At 43.2% G+C, this 17,158-nt stretch overlaps 1 protein-coding gene across 1 annotated transcript in view; it reads right to left on the bottom strand.

Annotated features, from left to right (window-relative positions):
- Positions 1-17,158, bottom strand: part of COL6A3 (collagen type VI alpha 3 chain) — a 147,280-nt gene that overhangs the window by 45,567 nt on the left and 84,555 nt on the right. Inside the window, exons 16-25 of the mRNA XM_054994298.1 lie at positions 15,180-15,233; positions 13,542-13,613; positions 12,107-12,133; positions 10,878-10,922; positions 10,709-10,762; positions 8,475-8,537; positions 6,118-6,183; positions 5,887-5,940; positions 3,200-3,235; positions 1,763-1,825 (exon numbers count right to left, since the gene is read on the bottom strand). Coding sequence (XP_054850273.1) covers positions 1,763-1,825; positions 3,200-3,235; positions 5,887-5,940; positions 6,118-6,183; positions 8,475-8,537; positions 10,709-10,762; positions 10,878-10,922; positions 12,107-12,133; positions 13,542-13,613; positions 15,180-15,233 — 534 coding nt within the window. The remainder of the gene's footprint in view (positions 1-1,762; positions 1,826-3,199; positions 3,236-5,886; positions 5,941-6,117; positions 6,184-8,474; positions 8,538-10,708; positions 10,763-10,877; positions 10,923-12,106; positions 12,134-13,541; positions 13,614-15,179; positions 15,234-17,158) is intronic.

The raw sequence follows: 17,158 nt of genomic DNA, 5'->3' as shown, positions 1-17,158 counted from the left end.
GCCACTCACTGCAAGTCCACCAGTCGCTTCACATCCACTGAATTGGCAGATTTTGTGTGTGTGAAAGCCATTTTGAGGGAGTGTTATATATATTTGAATATAAAAATCACCCATGAACCTAAATCCAAAAGGAAATACCCCAATAAAGATTGTTTCTCCATGATAGTTTTGCCCCACTTCAAGTTCCAAAATGGAGCACTTTGGAGGGGGACGACATCTACATGATGGATGGTTGTTCTAAGCATAGACTTTCCAGCTTTCCCCCAAACCTGCTTTACTCCTATTATTTTGGAAAGAATGCAGACCAAGCACATTAGCATGTCATGTCAAAGGTATAGTGCAAATGTACAATATGTTGGATATTTCTACACCGTCTCTTCAGGGTTGTGCAAGAGACGGTTCACAATTAAAATAATTTAGCAATATAAAACAACAAGTTATTAAAACATGCCACTGGACATAAACAGCAAAAAATATATATCCATAAAACAGAGATCAGACCAGAAGCAGACCATTAAGAAAAATTGGTAAGATAAACTTCCTAATTAAATGCCTGGGTGAAATGATTTGCTTTGGCCTGGCACCTAAAAGACAAGGGGAGGGCATTCCCTCAAGGGGGAAGGCATTCCAGACATGGGCCGTTTCCACACGGCTTACCTTGTTCCGAAAAACAGCGAAATCTTGCATGAAATCGCGCGAGAAGACGCTGTTACCGTGCGAGAAGATGCGGTAACAGCGTCTTCTCGCGAGATTTCACTGTTTTCCGGAACAAGGGAAGCCATGTGGAAACGGCCATGAGGTGCCACCACAGAAAATACCCTGTCTCTAGTTGCATGCTGCCTCACTTCCAAAGGTGGAAGCAGAGTGCAGAGCTTGGGAGGCATACGTTAACGGGTGACCTGGAAAGTACAGCTGGATGTGGTGCCTTAACTACACTGGCCCCAAGCTGCTTAGGCCTTAATTGTGCCTGGAAATAGATGGGTAACCATCTTCCTGTTGCAAAACTCTGCTATAGTGATATAATGATCTATTGCCACTAATCTATTTCCATTTCAAATTTTAGTTCCTCTGAATTCCCAGTTTTCATTTTAAAAAATGAACTCTCCAATTCTTTTCATTGCAGAGATATAAAGGTTTAGGCAGTTTTTGATCTGATTGCCTGGAAAGAGATAGGGAGGGGAAGTTTTAAGATGGTTTGGAAGGATACTGTTTGTACATTGATATAAAAAGTTTTTTAAAGGGCTGACGAGTCACCACAGCAGCTGTGACAATCACGCCCCAATGCAGGGTTGCTGCAGAGAAAGGGAAAAAAGATGGAAGGAAATGCACAGAAAATTCCCCCTTTGGAAGCTCTATCACCAACACAGATGTCTCTGAATTTGCAGCCACAATGAAAACAATATGGAGAATCCTTGCCATGTGTAGACAGCCATGGTAGTAGTCAAACAGTTAAAGGCTTTTTCAGACATTCCTAAAAGTAGTCAAGAAGGATGTGCTTGGTACCTTGAGTGACAATCAACTGCTGTTCTTATAACACTTGAGCAGAGAACTGGCACTGGTCTACTGGACCTCTTGCATTTGGGGGTAGTCTTCTCTGCGTCCACCTCCCCTCGCAACTGAGGTCAGCCTGACAAAGTCAGCTCTAGCTCATAGAAGCTTATACTACAAGTCAACCTATTAGCGCTTAAGGTGCCACAATGTGCTACAATTTGAGAGAGGGACAACTGAATAGCTTTCAGAAACAAGCTCAAAACATACTCACCTGTGGCCCTCTGGTACCCTGTTCTCCCACGGACCCTTGTAGACCTGGAAGACCTCGATTTCCCTAAAATATAATACAGGAACGTAAGTAGGCTCAATTTAATGACATTGGTGGGGGCAGTGGATTTAGAACAGTCAAGGAAAATAACTCTTCCGACAACCCGTAATTATGGAATTTGGTGTGGCAGTGGGTGGTAATGGCCTCTAGCTTAGACGTATTTAATAGGGGCTAAAAACTTTGTGGAATTGAACCTCCATGTTCAGAGGCAGTGTACTGCTGAATACCCACTTGAGGGGAGGGCAACAGCAGGAGAGTTTTGTTGCCTTTACGCCTTTCTTGTGGATTGGCCTCTGTGAGAAATGGGATGCTAGACTGGGTCCAGCAAGGATCTTCTTATACTTAACTACCTTCATTAAATACATTTTTGTCATTTAAATTAGGAGATAATAGATATATTGGTTTCACAAATAAGCCACAGTTAAAATAAACCACAGTTTCACATTTCGCCTGAACCGAGCCACTTTCTTTTCTTCTCCAGCATTTATACAGAAAACTTTCTTTTCCTCAGACAGTTCCCTGTATTTGTTTCCAGTACATTTTGAAGATAAAAATATAATTATCTGAACCAGAAACTTAGGGAAAGGGAGAGTGCATGGGCAGGACAGAAGCTGATTTGCCTCAGCAAATTTCAGGTTCACAGGATTTCTTCTCTGTCATCGGTCACCAGTGAGACATATTTGCCCTGTATTTGTGGTTAATGTGGAAGACAGATCCTAGCCAATTCAAGACTGCTGCAGTACCTAGTTATGTCAGGGTGTTCACCTCTGTAGTGTAGTGATTCAAATATTGGACTAGGACTACGAAGACCTGGGCTGTTTCCACATGGCTTACCTTGTTCCGGAAAACAGCGAAATCTCGCACGAAATTGCACAAGAAGACGCTGTTATCGCATGAAATCATGCAAGAAGATGCAATAACAGCATCTTCTCGCGCAATTTTGCACGAGATTTCGCTGTTTTATGGAACAAGGTAAGCTGTGTGGAAACAGCCCTGGTTTCTAATGCCCACCTGGCCACAAAGTCCACCACTGGTCCAATCATAATTTCTCAGCCTATCTTCCAGAGTTGTAGTGAGGATAAAATGAGGGGAAGGCTCTTTGGAGGATAGACTTGACAGACACCAAACAAACATTAACCATTCAGACGAATCTTTGTACGGAGTACAGAAGTGGCTTGCAGAATCTGCATATGACCAGAGCAAACAATAATTGTGTGGCAGGGGCATGGCGGCGGTCAGTTCTCCTAATCCAGAATTTCTAATTGAGGTCCTTCTCACCTGATTTCTGCCCCAACATTCCCAATATGTTGAATTTGGGAGGGGTTTGTTTGCTTGTTTTTAATGGCGTAGCAGCATATGGGCCGGATTGTTGACACTTACTTTGACACCAGGGGGTCCTCTTCTGCCTTGTCCACCCTGCAGAGGAATCAAGCACAGGCACAATCGTTAAAGAAAGGGATGACAAGCAACAATCAATGCTGTGTTCTGAGATGATCTAACCTTTCCAGTCTCTTTTGTATGAAAGAAACTGATTGCTACATGCTTTCCAATGGGGACAGCACATGAGCAATCATGCCAGGCTTTATTAGGGATTCTTTGACCAAGGGTTCCTGCTCAGGCCTCAAACAGAGGGAAGCAGGTTCAATTGCACCCTAGTTTAATCCTCCTCCTCCTCAGGGACAGAGACAACCATACTCCAGGGGGTGTGTCTCCTTAATCGGACTGTCTGAAGTTCTTTAATGTTGCCCCTGGGTTACAGCTCACTTCCAGTTTCCCACTAGTGCCTTGATGAGTGCTGCCTTTCATGAGAGAAGGGACATGACTAGAAATGGGCACAAACCAAAATACAAACCAAAGCTCGTCATGAACCGGTCCGTTTTTCGGTTTGTGAAGCAGAGGTTCATCAGAGGGCATTTCTGACGACCCGCAACGAACCGTTATGATTTTTAGCCTGGTTCGTTTGGTTCAGTTTTCAGTTCGTCACTGCAGACAGCCTGGCATCGATCAATCAGTTTCCTAGGCAACAGGGGGCGTGGGGCCGGGGGATGAGCTTTCTGCAGACCTTCTGCTGCCTGGAAATGACAATTTCACAAACCAAACGAACCAGTTTGTGAACCAGGCAATTTCATGCCGGTTCGTGGTTTGTAAAACATGACAAACCACGAACTGCAACGAACCATCATTTTCCCAGTTCGTGCCTATCTCTAGATATGACCCAAAGTTAATACAGAACACAGTAGGGTTGTCAACCTACCAGTGGGGCCAAGATTTCTCCCAGAATTACAACTGGTCTCCAGTCTACAAATATCAGTTCCCCTGGAGGAAATGGCAGCTTTGGAGGGCAGTTCTATGGCATCCCATCCCTGCTAAGTTCCTTCCCCAATTCTGTTATTTCCCAAGCTGGAGCTGGCAACCAGAGGGGAAAGTGAGCTAGACATTTAAAAAAAAATGCAACGGGGGGTCAGTGTTCCTCTGCAATCATTCTGTGTGATGGGCAGCCCCATGCCTCCCTTAGTCAGAGGAATAAGGCCATCAGCTGCCTCCTACTATTTCTCCCCACTGCCCTCTCTACCAGCCTCAGCTATGGGTCCATATTATGTCCGTATGTTGGTTCTGGCCATTTTACTTCACAGCACCTAAGGAAAGTCCCCCGAGCATATAATAACAGCATCAACAACAACATTTGATTTATATACCTCCCTTCAGGACAACTTAATGCACACTCAGAGTGGATTACAAAGTATGTTATTATTATCCCCACAACAACAAACACCCTATGAGGTGGGTGGGGCTGAGAGAACTCCAGAGAGCTGTGACTGACCCAAGGTCACCCAGCTGGCTTCAAGTGGAGGAGTGGGGAATCAAACCCAGTTCTCCAGATTAGAGTCCCGCGCTCTTAACCACTACACCAAACTGGCTCTACTTTCTCCATAGGATTACTTGAGTGTTGCACTGAAATATACTGTATTTTTTGTTTGTTTCTGCAATACAACCAAAACAAAGCAATTAAATGCAGGGAATCAATGCTTATGAAATAAACCTGGGAGCAGGAGCGACCCCTCTCCAATGGCTGCTTGGATGTAGAAATGTGATGCTACTTTCCTTGATGAAAAACCAACTAAAGGCTGGGTCTACTCTTCTGTTACAATGGTTTTTGTTTATTTGGTTTAACGATTTACAAAAGAGAAGAATTACTATTACTAATAATTCAGAACTACATTAATAGAATAACACAGAAAGAGAGTGTATGTCCAATAGCACCTTAAAGACTAACAACATTAATTTCCGAATGAGTTTTTGTGAGTGATGCTCACATCTTCAGATACATGAAATTGAAACTAGGAATCTTAAGGAGGGAGATTACAAGGAGGGGAAGGAGAAGTTAAGACAGAGAGTAAATTACATCATGAACGTGAATTATGTAATTCATGTTCTGCCTTAACCTCTCTTCCCCTCCTTGTAATCTCTCCCTTTCAGTAAGATTTCCACTTTGATCTCCATATATCTGAAGAAGTGAGCAAGGCTCATGCAAGCTCATATAGAAATAAATACTGTCAGTCTTTAAGGTGCTGCTGGATTTTTAATAAACACACAGCATTTTAAATGAAATAGAAAAGAGTCCAGTAGCCCCTGGACTCCAGGTGCATCTGACAAAGAGAACTGTGATTCTCAAAAGCTTATACTACAGTAAAGTTGGTTAGTCTTAACGGTGCTACTGGACTCTTTTCTATTTTGCTACTACAGACTAACACGGCTAACTCCTCTGGATAAATGAAATTGGTCACACTTAACAGGTCTTTTTCTGATTCTTACAAAGTTAGTCAGATTTTTACCATTTCTGCAAGTTTTCATATTTTCCACCGCAATGACCTCTTCATTATATGCAGCCTTTTTTCCCATTTAGAAGTTTAATTTGCCGAAGTAGTAGTTAAAATGCTGCCAATATGTTTCTACTTCCTACAATTTCAACCCATTTCTTTTTTTTTCCCACTGGCCCTTTAAGGTTATCCCCTTGCTCTTACATGGGGCACCGCCTGTGAGCAGAGATCACATTGAACCATACTCACATTTCTTCCACGCCCTCCTGGGGGACCTGGCGGTCCATCTGCTCCGGGTTCGCCCTGGGAGAGACAAGCACATCAGTGTCTTATTTACTAAGCAGGGAAAAAGAAACAGGACACAAACACAGGGCCCAGAGAAGCATCTCCTCTGCATTATTACCTCCCGCCCTCGATTAATCAATTTGTGTCCTCTTTGCTCTACTCATTGTACCATTAATTTAATAATGTCTACTTTACCACTGGTCCAAGTTCACCCTTCTGGCCCCTGGGTCCTTCTTGATTGCTCTCTGTTCCTGGTGCACCCTGGAAGCAACAGAAGTAGAGAAAATGAAATGGAGTCCGGGAAGCAGGACGCTATCGAGTGTCCAATGCAGCAGAAGGCGTATTGCACTTAGAAAAACAGAGGCCCAGGTTCTGCTCTGAAGCTCAAAAAGATGCTCAGTGATGAAGCTCAACTCAGGCCAAACTCACTGCATGTCAGTGAAGCCTACTACACAGGGGTGTTCTGAGTGTAAAAGGGAAGATTGTGTGCTGCCCTGAGCTTGTTCTAGAACAGGTGGGATAAAAATAGGTAACAATTCTATTGTACGTGCAGGAAAATAAATTGTAGCAAAAACTGTGATTTTAAACTTTGCTTTTATTCATTTTATGATTGTTTTTACTTATATGGTAAGCCACTTTAAGTTCCTGCAAGTTAGAAGGGCAGCGAATAAACGTTTTAAATAAATAAATAAATGGAAAAGGATGGCAACAGTGGCTCTTGTCTCGCCCAGGGATTCTCAAATGGTGCCATGCTAGGCTCCTCCAGAAATGGTTACGACAAAAGGGTTGGTCTCAGGCAAACCAAGAGAACAGACAAAGGGTTGGATCCTGCTGGGTCTTTCATTTAGTCTTGCTCATTACTTATAGAAGCCTCCGTACCCAATGGCTTTAGTCTTGGCAGGCCCCATAGTTTGCAGCACAGCCTATTTGGCCGCCAAAAAACACCCCCGCTCTTTCACCAGTGAAAAAGCTAGTTCAGTCCAACCCAAGGTATCTGCTATAGCCCTTACATCTACAGAATTAAGAACATAGAAAACTTTACATTTCATGAAAAATAGGAGGCATCCCCCCACCATCACCACTAAAGGGTACTTACTTCCAAGTGATCATACAATAGGCTCTTGCCAGTAATCATGGCTTCTAACATGTTGTATTAAGTTTCCATGTTGACCCCTAGTTTCAATTATGCTTCTAGCATATTGCAGAACAGTTATCATTCAGCTGCACAAAACAACCTTTGTGGGGATAGTCCCTGTGTTACACACGCTAGTGGAGCATGGAGACTCCAATTCCCATGTTTCATTACTAAGGAAAGACACTTGGTTTCAGGCTGTGCTCCTCTTTTGGCTAGCATGCTCTACAGCTGTCTATCTGGGGAAAAGATTGAATCAATTGCCCCAGAAAGGAGTCCTATAACTCAAAATATGTTGTGTCTTAACACCATGTACTGGTTACGGCTGCACGTACAATACTTACAGCAGTATGAATGCAAGAATTCATAGAATCATAGAATCATAGAGTTGGAAGGGGCCATACAGACCATCTAGTCCAACCCCCTGCCCAGTGCAGGATCAGCCTAAAGCATCTCTGACAAGTATTCATCCAGCCTCTTCTTGAAAACTGCCAGTGAAGGGGAGCTCACCACCTCCCTAGGCAGCTGATTCCACTTTTGAACTACTCTGACCATGAAAAAGTTTTTCCTAATATCCAGCCGGTACCTTTGTGCATGTAGTTTTAGCCCATTGCTTCGTGTCCTACCCTCTGCTGCCAACTGGAACAGTTCTTTGCCCTCCTCCAAATGACAGCCTTTCAAATATTTAAAGAGAGCAATCATGTCCCCCTCAACCTCCTCTTCTCCAAACTAAAAATTCCCAAGGCCCTCAGCCTTTCCTCGTAGGGCTCAGTCTCCAGACCCCTGATCATTCTTGTCGCTCTCCTCTGCACCCTCTCGATTTTGTCCACATCCTTTTTGAAGTGAGGCCTCCAGAACTGCACACAATACTCCAGGTGTGGCCTGACCAAGGCAGTATAGAGAGGGGCTATGACCTCCTGCGATTTCGATGCTATGGCCCCTTTGATACAACCCAGGATTGAATTCGCCTTTTTTGCCACACTGCATCACACTGACTGCTCATATTCAGTTTACAGTCCACTCTTACCCCAAGATCCCTTTCACATATACTACTGCCCAGAAGTGTATCCCCCATCCAGTATTTGTGCTTCTCATTTTTGTGGCCCAGATGTAATACTGTGCACTTGTCTTTGTTGAATTGCATCCTATTCACAGCTGCCCACTTCTCCAGAGTATTCAGGTCTTGTTGAATTTTAATTCTATCTTCTTGGGTGTTTGCTACTCCTCCCAATTTGGTATCATCAGCAAATTTAATGAGCAGCCCTTCCACTCCTTCATCCAGATCATCATATTATTGCACATTTAATGCTGTAGCCCGAGTCAGGTTCCAAGATCAGGAATCAAGAGTTTTCTGCCTAATAACCCTCCTGCAATAACTGAATGTCACAGACCGAAGGTGGAAGCGATCTCTTGTATTTACCGAATTTCCTCGCAGTCCACGTTCTCCACGTTCTCCTTGTTCTCCTTTGCCTCCTTTGTCACCCTACAATGGTATAGACATAATATCTTAAAATGGACACCCCATTGCAGCATTCAGTAGCTCACGCAGTGCTAGCCACTTTGAGCATTACATGCATGGCCTGACTTGAAATTGTTTCTGTATGGAGGAGATGGTAGATACAGTGGCCAAGCCTCCCCCCCACCACCCCGCCAACTCGGTTCTGGCTTGTTGCCTGATGAGAGTTTTATATGCATGTGTTAGGCGCACAGTCTCCAAAGCATGCACATCATCATGGGGGTGAAAAGTGATGGCTGTTTGCAGCTGCTCTTAGCAGTTTCAATAGCTGAGCCCTAATTGGCAGCAGTGGGGCCCGGTGGATGACCTGCCTGCCAGCTACCACTATTCATGGTGGGAATCTTCAAGCTGATGGAAGCAGCAGCAAGCAGGCCACCCTCCTCCGGTGCCTGTTGCACTGTGTCTTCTGCCCTGCTTGCCTGCACCTCTGCAGGCCGCAACAACACGAGACTGCTGCCCACTGAACACACCAGCAGCATTTCAGTCAGAAAAGGAGATACTGTGTGAGAGTGTCTAGGAAGGACCAAGAAGGCATATCTGTGGGTAGGAGCCAGCCTGTGACAATTCCTGCCTGTGTGTGTATGCGTGTGAATGTTTGTTGCTCCATTTGCATGTTGGAGGGGGAGGGAGAGGCAGAACTCCTCAGTGTGTGGTGTGTTTTTGGGAAGGGAGATAAAAACAGAGAATGCCTGCCTGTCGGCAAGGCAGAGAGAGACCCACTTTCTCGAATGTTCTGCTTCATATGGAATGCAAATGCTCTATGGCACAAATTCATTTGCTCTGCAATCTGGCTCCCCTTTTTTTTTTTTGCATTGTTTTCCCATGCTCTCCGATATAAATGCATGGATGCTGCTGAAGTTCACTTTTTGAGTGATTCACTCTCCATGGCTTTTGTGTTCTCTGCAATGGATTCACTGATTATTTCTTTATTTTAACAACCTTTTCCCCCTGCCTCTCTGCCCTCACAGGGCCATCCAGGCAGCTAACAAATGAAAACATACAAATTAAACTCTCCTCTTAAAAACCATTAAGACCAAACATAAATATATCATTAAAATGAATTTAAACCAGAACTTAAAATAAATGTAAACGCTAAAAACAACAGTTAAAACATGGGTGGCGGGGTGGGTGGGCCCTGAGGGCATGCCAGATGAAACAAAAGAAGTTTTCACCCGCTGGTGGAAGACAGCAACAGAAGAGGACAAGCAAATCTCCCTGGGAAGAGAGTTCCGAAATTTCAGTGCCACTGCTGAGAAGGCCCTCTCACCCATGTAACGCTAGAGACTTGCAACTTTAGAGTTTCTCATCTGTAAAATGGGCCAATGTTTTCTGCAACATTTTCCAAACACTTTCTTTAATAATATCCTGCATACATGTCCTTGATGAGCAGGCTAGGTTTCTCTGTATGAGTTAGGAATTTTTAGTCCTTGTTTTGTGTTTGTAGCACAGTTGGAGTCTGAATTGCATACCAATGGTCTCTCTTGCCCTGGAATCATGTGTGGCTTCATTGCTTGAAAGTAGGGGGCACTTGAGATGTACACAGTATTTTTTGGCACTGCTCCCATTTTATCAGAGGGCTACCAGGATCCATCTCCAACGTCTCATCCAGATACTGCCTTTTTGTCTTCTGGTATTTAGCAACCCTAGATCAAACTCAGGGCCAAACTACAAGTGAGGAATGACACTTGAACGGCAAGTGAACAGACTCACACGTATTTCTCCCTGTTCACTTGCCCTCCACGTAGTGATAAAGTGGAGGGCAAGTGGAGGGCAAGTGAACAGGGAGGAATACATGTGAGTCTGTTCACTTGCCGTTCAAGTGTCATTCCTCACTTGTAGCTTGGCCTTCAGCTGTCCTGGAATTCTTTTTCAGGGCAGCAGGCTTCAGCTTCGGTTTAGGGCAGGATCCCCAGAACACCAAATGAAGCCAAAAGGTAGCAGAAAGTAGTCAGGTCTCTCTGCTGTGATGAAGCTGACGCATGATGGACCCACTAGAACCGCTTGGAGACCTGGGGCCATTAGCATACTACCTGGGTTGTTTGGATGCTAGCACCAGTACACTTTTCAAAGTTATGCCGCTGTGTTTAAGGTTTCAGGCACAGGAAAGTGAAGTTGATAGGGAATAACATAACACTTACCCTTCTTCCATGGCTTCCCCTCTCCCCAGGAGAACCTGGATGTCCTCTGTCTCCCTGGCAAAGGCAATAATATTACTTTATAACAATGAATCAACATTTATTGCATAGAACAAATGACTTGGCCCAGAAAGGCTCTTGTTAAAAGTAGACATAAAATCAAGAGACTTACTTCTTCCCCATCGATTCCATCCAGTCCAATCTCTCCCAATTCTCCCTACAGAAACAAAGAAAACAAATTATCATAGTTGACCTTATAAAAGATGTGCAGTCTCCCGTAGTTCAATGTGAAAGGGGGCCAACAATTCATGAATGACACCGGAGAAGTCTTGGAGGAAAAAATACTTATTTCCAAGGTTCTCCAGTTGCTAGGCTTGCCATTTGCCCTCTGGCAGTGGGAAATCCCCTGCCCTTGATAATATAAGGAGTGGGAGAAAAAAAGGGAGGAATCAATGCCCAAACTCTAGGAATTCCCCTTAGTCTCTATGATATTTACCACAGAGATAAGAGGAAATTCTTTGAGTGTCACACAAAAGTGAGGTCACATCCTATTGGAACCCAATCTCATCATTTCCAGGCCTCCTTATGAATCCCAAATTGCCTCCCTCCTCTCCATTTATCTTGGAGAAACTATCTGTGCCTGGGAATATCTTTGGCACTTGGGGCATTGCCAAAACAGGCACTTGGGAAATTGCCAAAACTAGAACAGGGCCTAACCACCTGTTATAGTTTGGGACTAAATTCCCAATTCTGGGTGGCAATTCAGATTGAGACTGTGGTACATGGGGGACGGGGGCTTCAACCTTTCCCATTTTCCCAACCTGAAACTGCCCTGGGAGGCATTACTTTTGTCCACTGGTGAAACTAATGTGCAGTTCATCAGTACACCTGGTTTCCCCAATGGGCTAATTACCCCAGTGCACCATCTCAGAACAAGAAAATAGCATGGGGGAAGGAGGCCTCTAACTCAGGCTACACAGACTCAACCTGAATGGGCCACTGTGAGCCTGGGAATTGAGGCAGCACATGTCTGATTTCCAGTACCTGTGGAGGATGGGATGAACACATAACTTTAGTTCAGCCCTGGGGCCCTAGTGGAGAGGGGAAGGGCAGCTATCAACCCCCCTGCCTATTAGTTAGCTGGCTATGGCCAGTTTAAACTGCAGCAATGGAGGAGGGTTGGTGGGCAATAGGTAGCTCTTCTCACATGTGTCATCAGAGATCAAGTCAGGCTCCTCCATGAAAGCCAGCTTGGTCCTCCTGCAGTACCAATGATACTCATATTCCAAACCCAGAGAATGCAAACTTCAGAGGCAGCTGTCTTGAAGTACACAAAAGTAACAATGGAAACAATATACAACATCTCCACAGGTGCGAATCCTCTCTAAAACGTTTGCATACCTTTTCACCTGGGAATCCACGATTGCCCTATAGAGAGAGGAGACAGAAGGAAATTTATTCATACAACCAAAAAACAAATTCCCAAGAAATGCACAGCTGGATACGCAAAGGAGCAGTTAGTCCAAAAATTATCCAATGGCCACCGTCCTTGGAAAGGAGACAGGCTGCATAGCGAGATTATTTGAGTTCCCTCCATTTTTTCCCCACTGATTTCAAGAAAACTTGGCTTGGAACCAAAGTACCCAGACAAAACAACAAGAAGGCTGGGGTGCTGACTCGAAGCTTAAAGAGGAGTCCTATTTTTAATCAGTATTTTTAAAGGCTGCTCTCCAACACACACACTTACTGCACAGCACGTCTCGTTGAGATTTGAGCAGAGAAGATCAGGATCTCAAGGCACGCTAGGAGAGGACTGGGAAGGGAGCGGCAGAGATAAGTCCAGCATAATGGATTGTGCAGCAGCACTTCGCGGAACATGACACTCTTGCAGTGCAGGCTGAAGGGCAAGCACCAGGTTCTTATCCCCGTTAGTGACAGAACCAGTTAATTTGAATGGGGCTGGGTTGGCACCAGTGGTGCACAAGACCCAGTGGCACAGAATGCTACTGTTTCTTCTTCAAAGGACGCAGTCCATGCAGGGCTGGTCATTGCCTCAAGCAAGGTATGCCCACACTATGGTTAGGAGGGGATGCTAATCCCCTCCCATGCCACCCATGCCTGAGAGCAAGCCGAGCCCCTGCAGTGGTTCAGTGCCCTCCTCACTGTGTTGCCCGAAGCAGTCATACAAGTGGCTTGGCTAGAGGACCAGCCCTGCATAAAGGTCCTTCATTTAGTACCAACAGCTGCATTAAATAAAATTTGGAGAGGGCGGCCTTCATCACTGTTCATTTTATTGGGTGTGGAAAGGCCATTGTCTTTGGAGTGATGTTCCATTACTGCAAGCCTGCCTACATGACGCAGAATAAACAAAACTACTTCGGATCAAGTGATCTTCTACATCCTTAATAATGCTACTAATCAACCCTGCTGCTGTCCTCTTTCCACAGCTCGAACCCTTCTAGCAACTCCCTCCAAGAGGTCACTTATGTAAAGAACCACAGTCTGTTTAAATGTATAGTCCTCTCCTAAAGAACATTCATCAGGTAAGGATGGCTGTAAAAATCAGTCAGCAAAGCTTCCTTCTCTATTATGATCCAGCTACAAAAAAATACAGCATCAGAACATATCATTTGGTGTTTAAGGGACGAGACTATAAGGTTTCTTCAGACAGAATCTGCTGAAAGGGTAGCATTGTATAATATCCTGTAAGACTCCCATGATAGACATGGTTGTTCACTAGTTTCCTGTAAACTACCATAGCTTGATCCTCAAGTGGAAGTAAAGTGGATTGGTGCCTTATTCTGTACACTTCAATTGCCGTGGCTTTGGAAAATACCTTTGCTCCTCTCTCCCCAGGACAACCTTGAAATCCCTGCGTTCCATTGATCCCCAGAGGTCCACGGTCTCCCTGTAAGAAGAAAGGCCAAACGTAAGTAACAGCAGGGATGTCTAGCCTGGCACAGAAAGAGACTTCAGAATGTTGATAGTGAAGGAAACCGGATGGGTGAAAGAGAGGAAGGACGGACACCGGGATGGAAAGAAGCCAGAAGGAAAGGGTAACAGATCTGTAGATAGAATGCAGGCTTACGTTGTTTATGTTAGTTGGAACAATGAATATTTACATAATTCTGCAGTATAATAACTATTTCATCATTTAGTTTATGTGAAAGCTTCCAAAATGTAAACTTTTCACCATCTGATGTAAGGGCAGGAGTTTTAAAGGTTAGCATCTTGATGTGGCACCTAACTTAGCTTCTAGTCTGATTGGTTGTCTGAGAGGTAGTGGTATTAAGGATGAGGGAATTCCCTCCGTTTCACACTTGGTTATTATTCTATGACTCTACTGTGCCTTGAATTCCACACGGATTGTTTTCCGGAAAGACAGGAGAATTTCCAGCATGTTGCGAATTGATTTTATGTACGAATTTTTTTTTTCCTTGGGGATTTATATTTTTTAAGGAATTTAAAAAATTGTCTTCCTCAAAAGGAAATTTTTTTTTATATCTTTCCAGATGCATTCCAGCACAGTATGAAATATTAATGAAATAGCAAACCCTTCAAATAAAATGGCTTTGTGTAAAATAAAATTATATTATTTTTAATTATCTTTTTCTTTTCACAAAAGTACCGCAGAGTTCTCGTACATCATAAAAAACCCTGCAAAATCACATAAATCTCTCTAAAATAGCAATTCAAGAGGGATTTTTTTTTTAAAAAAATCTGTATTGCATTCCAAAAATTCAACCCTAGAAGAATCTCTGAATTTCAACATTATGAGCTCCACCCTGGTAAACTTCAAGGAATAATGAATACCAAAATCCTTAAGAAATTTGGCAGGGGAGAATTTCATAAGTATCTCTAATTCTTACTCTAGGGGCTGGCTAGAACAACAGAGTGACTACCAATGCAATCCTATCAAGAGTTACTATAGTTTAAGCCTATTGATTGAAATAGACTAGTGGAGTAATGCTGCACAGGATTGGACGGAACTTCTCCAATCTTCCAAGCAATGGCAACTGCCTGGCTTAATAAGAACACTTTGGAGAGTGTTCTTATTAAGTGCTGAGATTATCATTTAAACTGGAGTTTTATGTATAAGATGTTGGAAAATATGAATTTGGGGGCGAATTTTATAAAATGGGTAAAATCATTATATACGCAACAAACGGCAAAAATAATTATTAATGGAGATCTGACGAATGCATGTGAAATTCAGAAAGGTACAAGACAAGGGTGTCCTCTCTCCCCTCTGTTGTGTATTTTGGTGTTGGAGGTGCTGAACAGAGACATAAGGCAAGAAGAAAAAATTGAGGGAGTGAGAATCAAAAAGGGAAATCATATTTTACTGTGGTTTCTGTAAGTCACTTTGTGTCCCTATATAAATGCCTAAATAAAGACACATTCCTTCTACATTACCTCTGTCTTGGCACATGAGGAAAAAGGAATTAAGCCCACTCCCCAGAGGCTTACTCACCGGCCCACCTTCGTCTCCTGGATAGCCTCTGTAGCCATCTTCTCCTTGAGCTCCCTTTAAAGACACACACATGGTTTGTATTTATATACACAGAACAAGATTTATTTGTAATATCCTGTATTCTCTTCTTTAATCTCCACTCAAAACGTTTCTGAATGTTTATAAGTCAGAGGACTGCTTAATGAATGGAAGGAAAGGAAGAAGACTGTTTTACTACTTTTATATATAACAAACTAACTGTGCTAAACAAGCAGTCTGACCATGACCTCAGTGCATATCGGTTTATCTTTATGTTCTTCAGGCCTAATGAATAGTTCTTGGGAATTTTCTATTTTGAGATATTTTATCCTAATAAAAACACAGAGCAAGATCCAAGTTCAACAGTGCCTTAAAGACCAACTAGATTTCCAAGATATGAGCTTTTGAGAGTCAAATCTCTTGAAAGCTCACACCTTGGAAATCTAGTTTGGCTTTAAGGTAATATTGGACCTGGATCTTGCTCTTCAATTGCAGATCAACACGGCTACCCACCTGAAACTAATAAAAGCATATTCCACAAGTTATTTTGGGGATTTTTCTATGGACCAACATGGTTAACCTACACTCTTTGCCTATATGGGGAAATGGCAAACAACCCTCAAAGAGAAGGATTCTCCAACTGGAGAAAGATGATCAAATTGCCCTCCAACTATTTTGTAATACTATCCTATTTGGCTTCTATTGACCCTTTTCAAGTGCATGATCTAAAATTCATCTCCAGTTTTGTTAATATAAGGGCCTCCACATCTTTCTTCTGCTCTCTGCCCTAGAAAAGACCTAGTGTAGGGAAGATGCACTTTAAGGTGCACTTATACTCAACAAACGGCAAAAAAGTGCACTTTATTAAGGTGCACTTCTCATCTCAAAGTGAGAGTAGATTTTTTTGTTTCTTTATCCCTTTGTGCATTTTAAAACCTGTTTTAAACCAAATACCCCCTAATCCGGTGAAGTCTGCAACACACCCTGTATTCCACCCTGACTTCAGTGGATTGTGTATTTTTGGATGGCAGCATTAAGCTCTTCAGACTGCAGACTAGGAGCTGCCTCCATCATGCGTTGAAAATATTCTCTATTTATTCCCCATCCCTTTGGGGTTTTGTGCTGAACATAATAAAACATATGCCCAGCAACAACATTTATTCCAGTATGTGCAACGTGATAAAACGTTCTGTGGAACTCAAACGCTTTTTCTTCTGTTATGTTCACTGCGGCTAATGAAAAGGCATTACATGACTCCTGTGCATGAAATGCAGTGATACCTTGTTGTTCCTCTTTATCATTTTCAAGGCTTGCAACCAGAAAACAGTTAGGAAGAAGGTCGCTCAGCTTATCTATGTGACCTGAATATATCACAAATACAAACGGTGGCCAATTATTCCTTGTGCCACGAGAGAAGGGAATGGACAGAGTTCTTGGTTTAGTGGCATTTTACTTGTTCTTGTTATCATGGTGTCCTCAACCACTCCTGTGCTTTGCTAGAGGTGTCCCTGGGTCAGAACACCCCCTCCTTCAGCACCCCCAAGAAGGAAGCCATGGCTACAGAATGCAGCTGAAATGAATATTTCACAACAATTCTGAATGTAGGAATATCCCAAACAGTTGAAATGCTAAGGATCTAAAATCCAAGTGATCTTGGGGAGGGCGGGAGAGGTCAAAAGTTATATTTCAGTGCCAATGTTTAAATTTTGTCAATGAGAAAAATGTTGATATAATTTTATTATTATTGTGATGTTATCACAGTCCACCAGACATTGGGCTGAATTTTTTGGTCCATCACGAACTTTCATTTTATCCAAGAATCTAGGGGTCAGTGAGGCATTGCCTTAGTATGTGGCATGTTCCAAGAAGTGTAGCTGTTTGCAAGTGTGCAGTTGTTATCCTGTGTATGCTGATACTGCCTAGATGTTTAGTTAGTCTTTTTGGAATCACATCTAGACTTC

This window comes from Eublepharis macularius, chromosome 1, assembly GCF_028583425.1.
Source record: "Eublepharis macularius isolate TG4126 chromosome 1, MPM_Emac_v1.0, whole genome shotgun sequence".
In the NCBI taxonomy this organism is placed as follows: domain Eukaryota; kingdom Metazoa; phylum Chordata; class Lepidosauria; order Squamata; family Eublepharidae; genus Eublepharis; species Eublepharis macularius.
The sequence above is the reverse complement of the archived record's forward strand: the minus strand, read 5'-3'. Positions and strand labels throughout refer to the sequence as shown.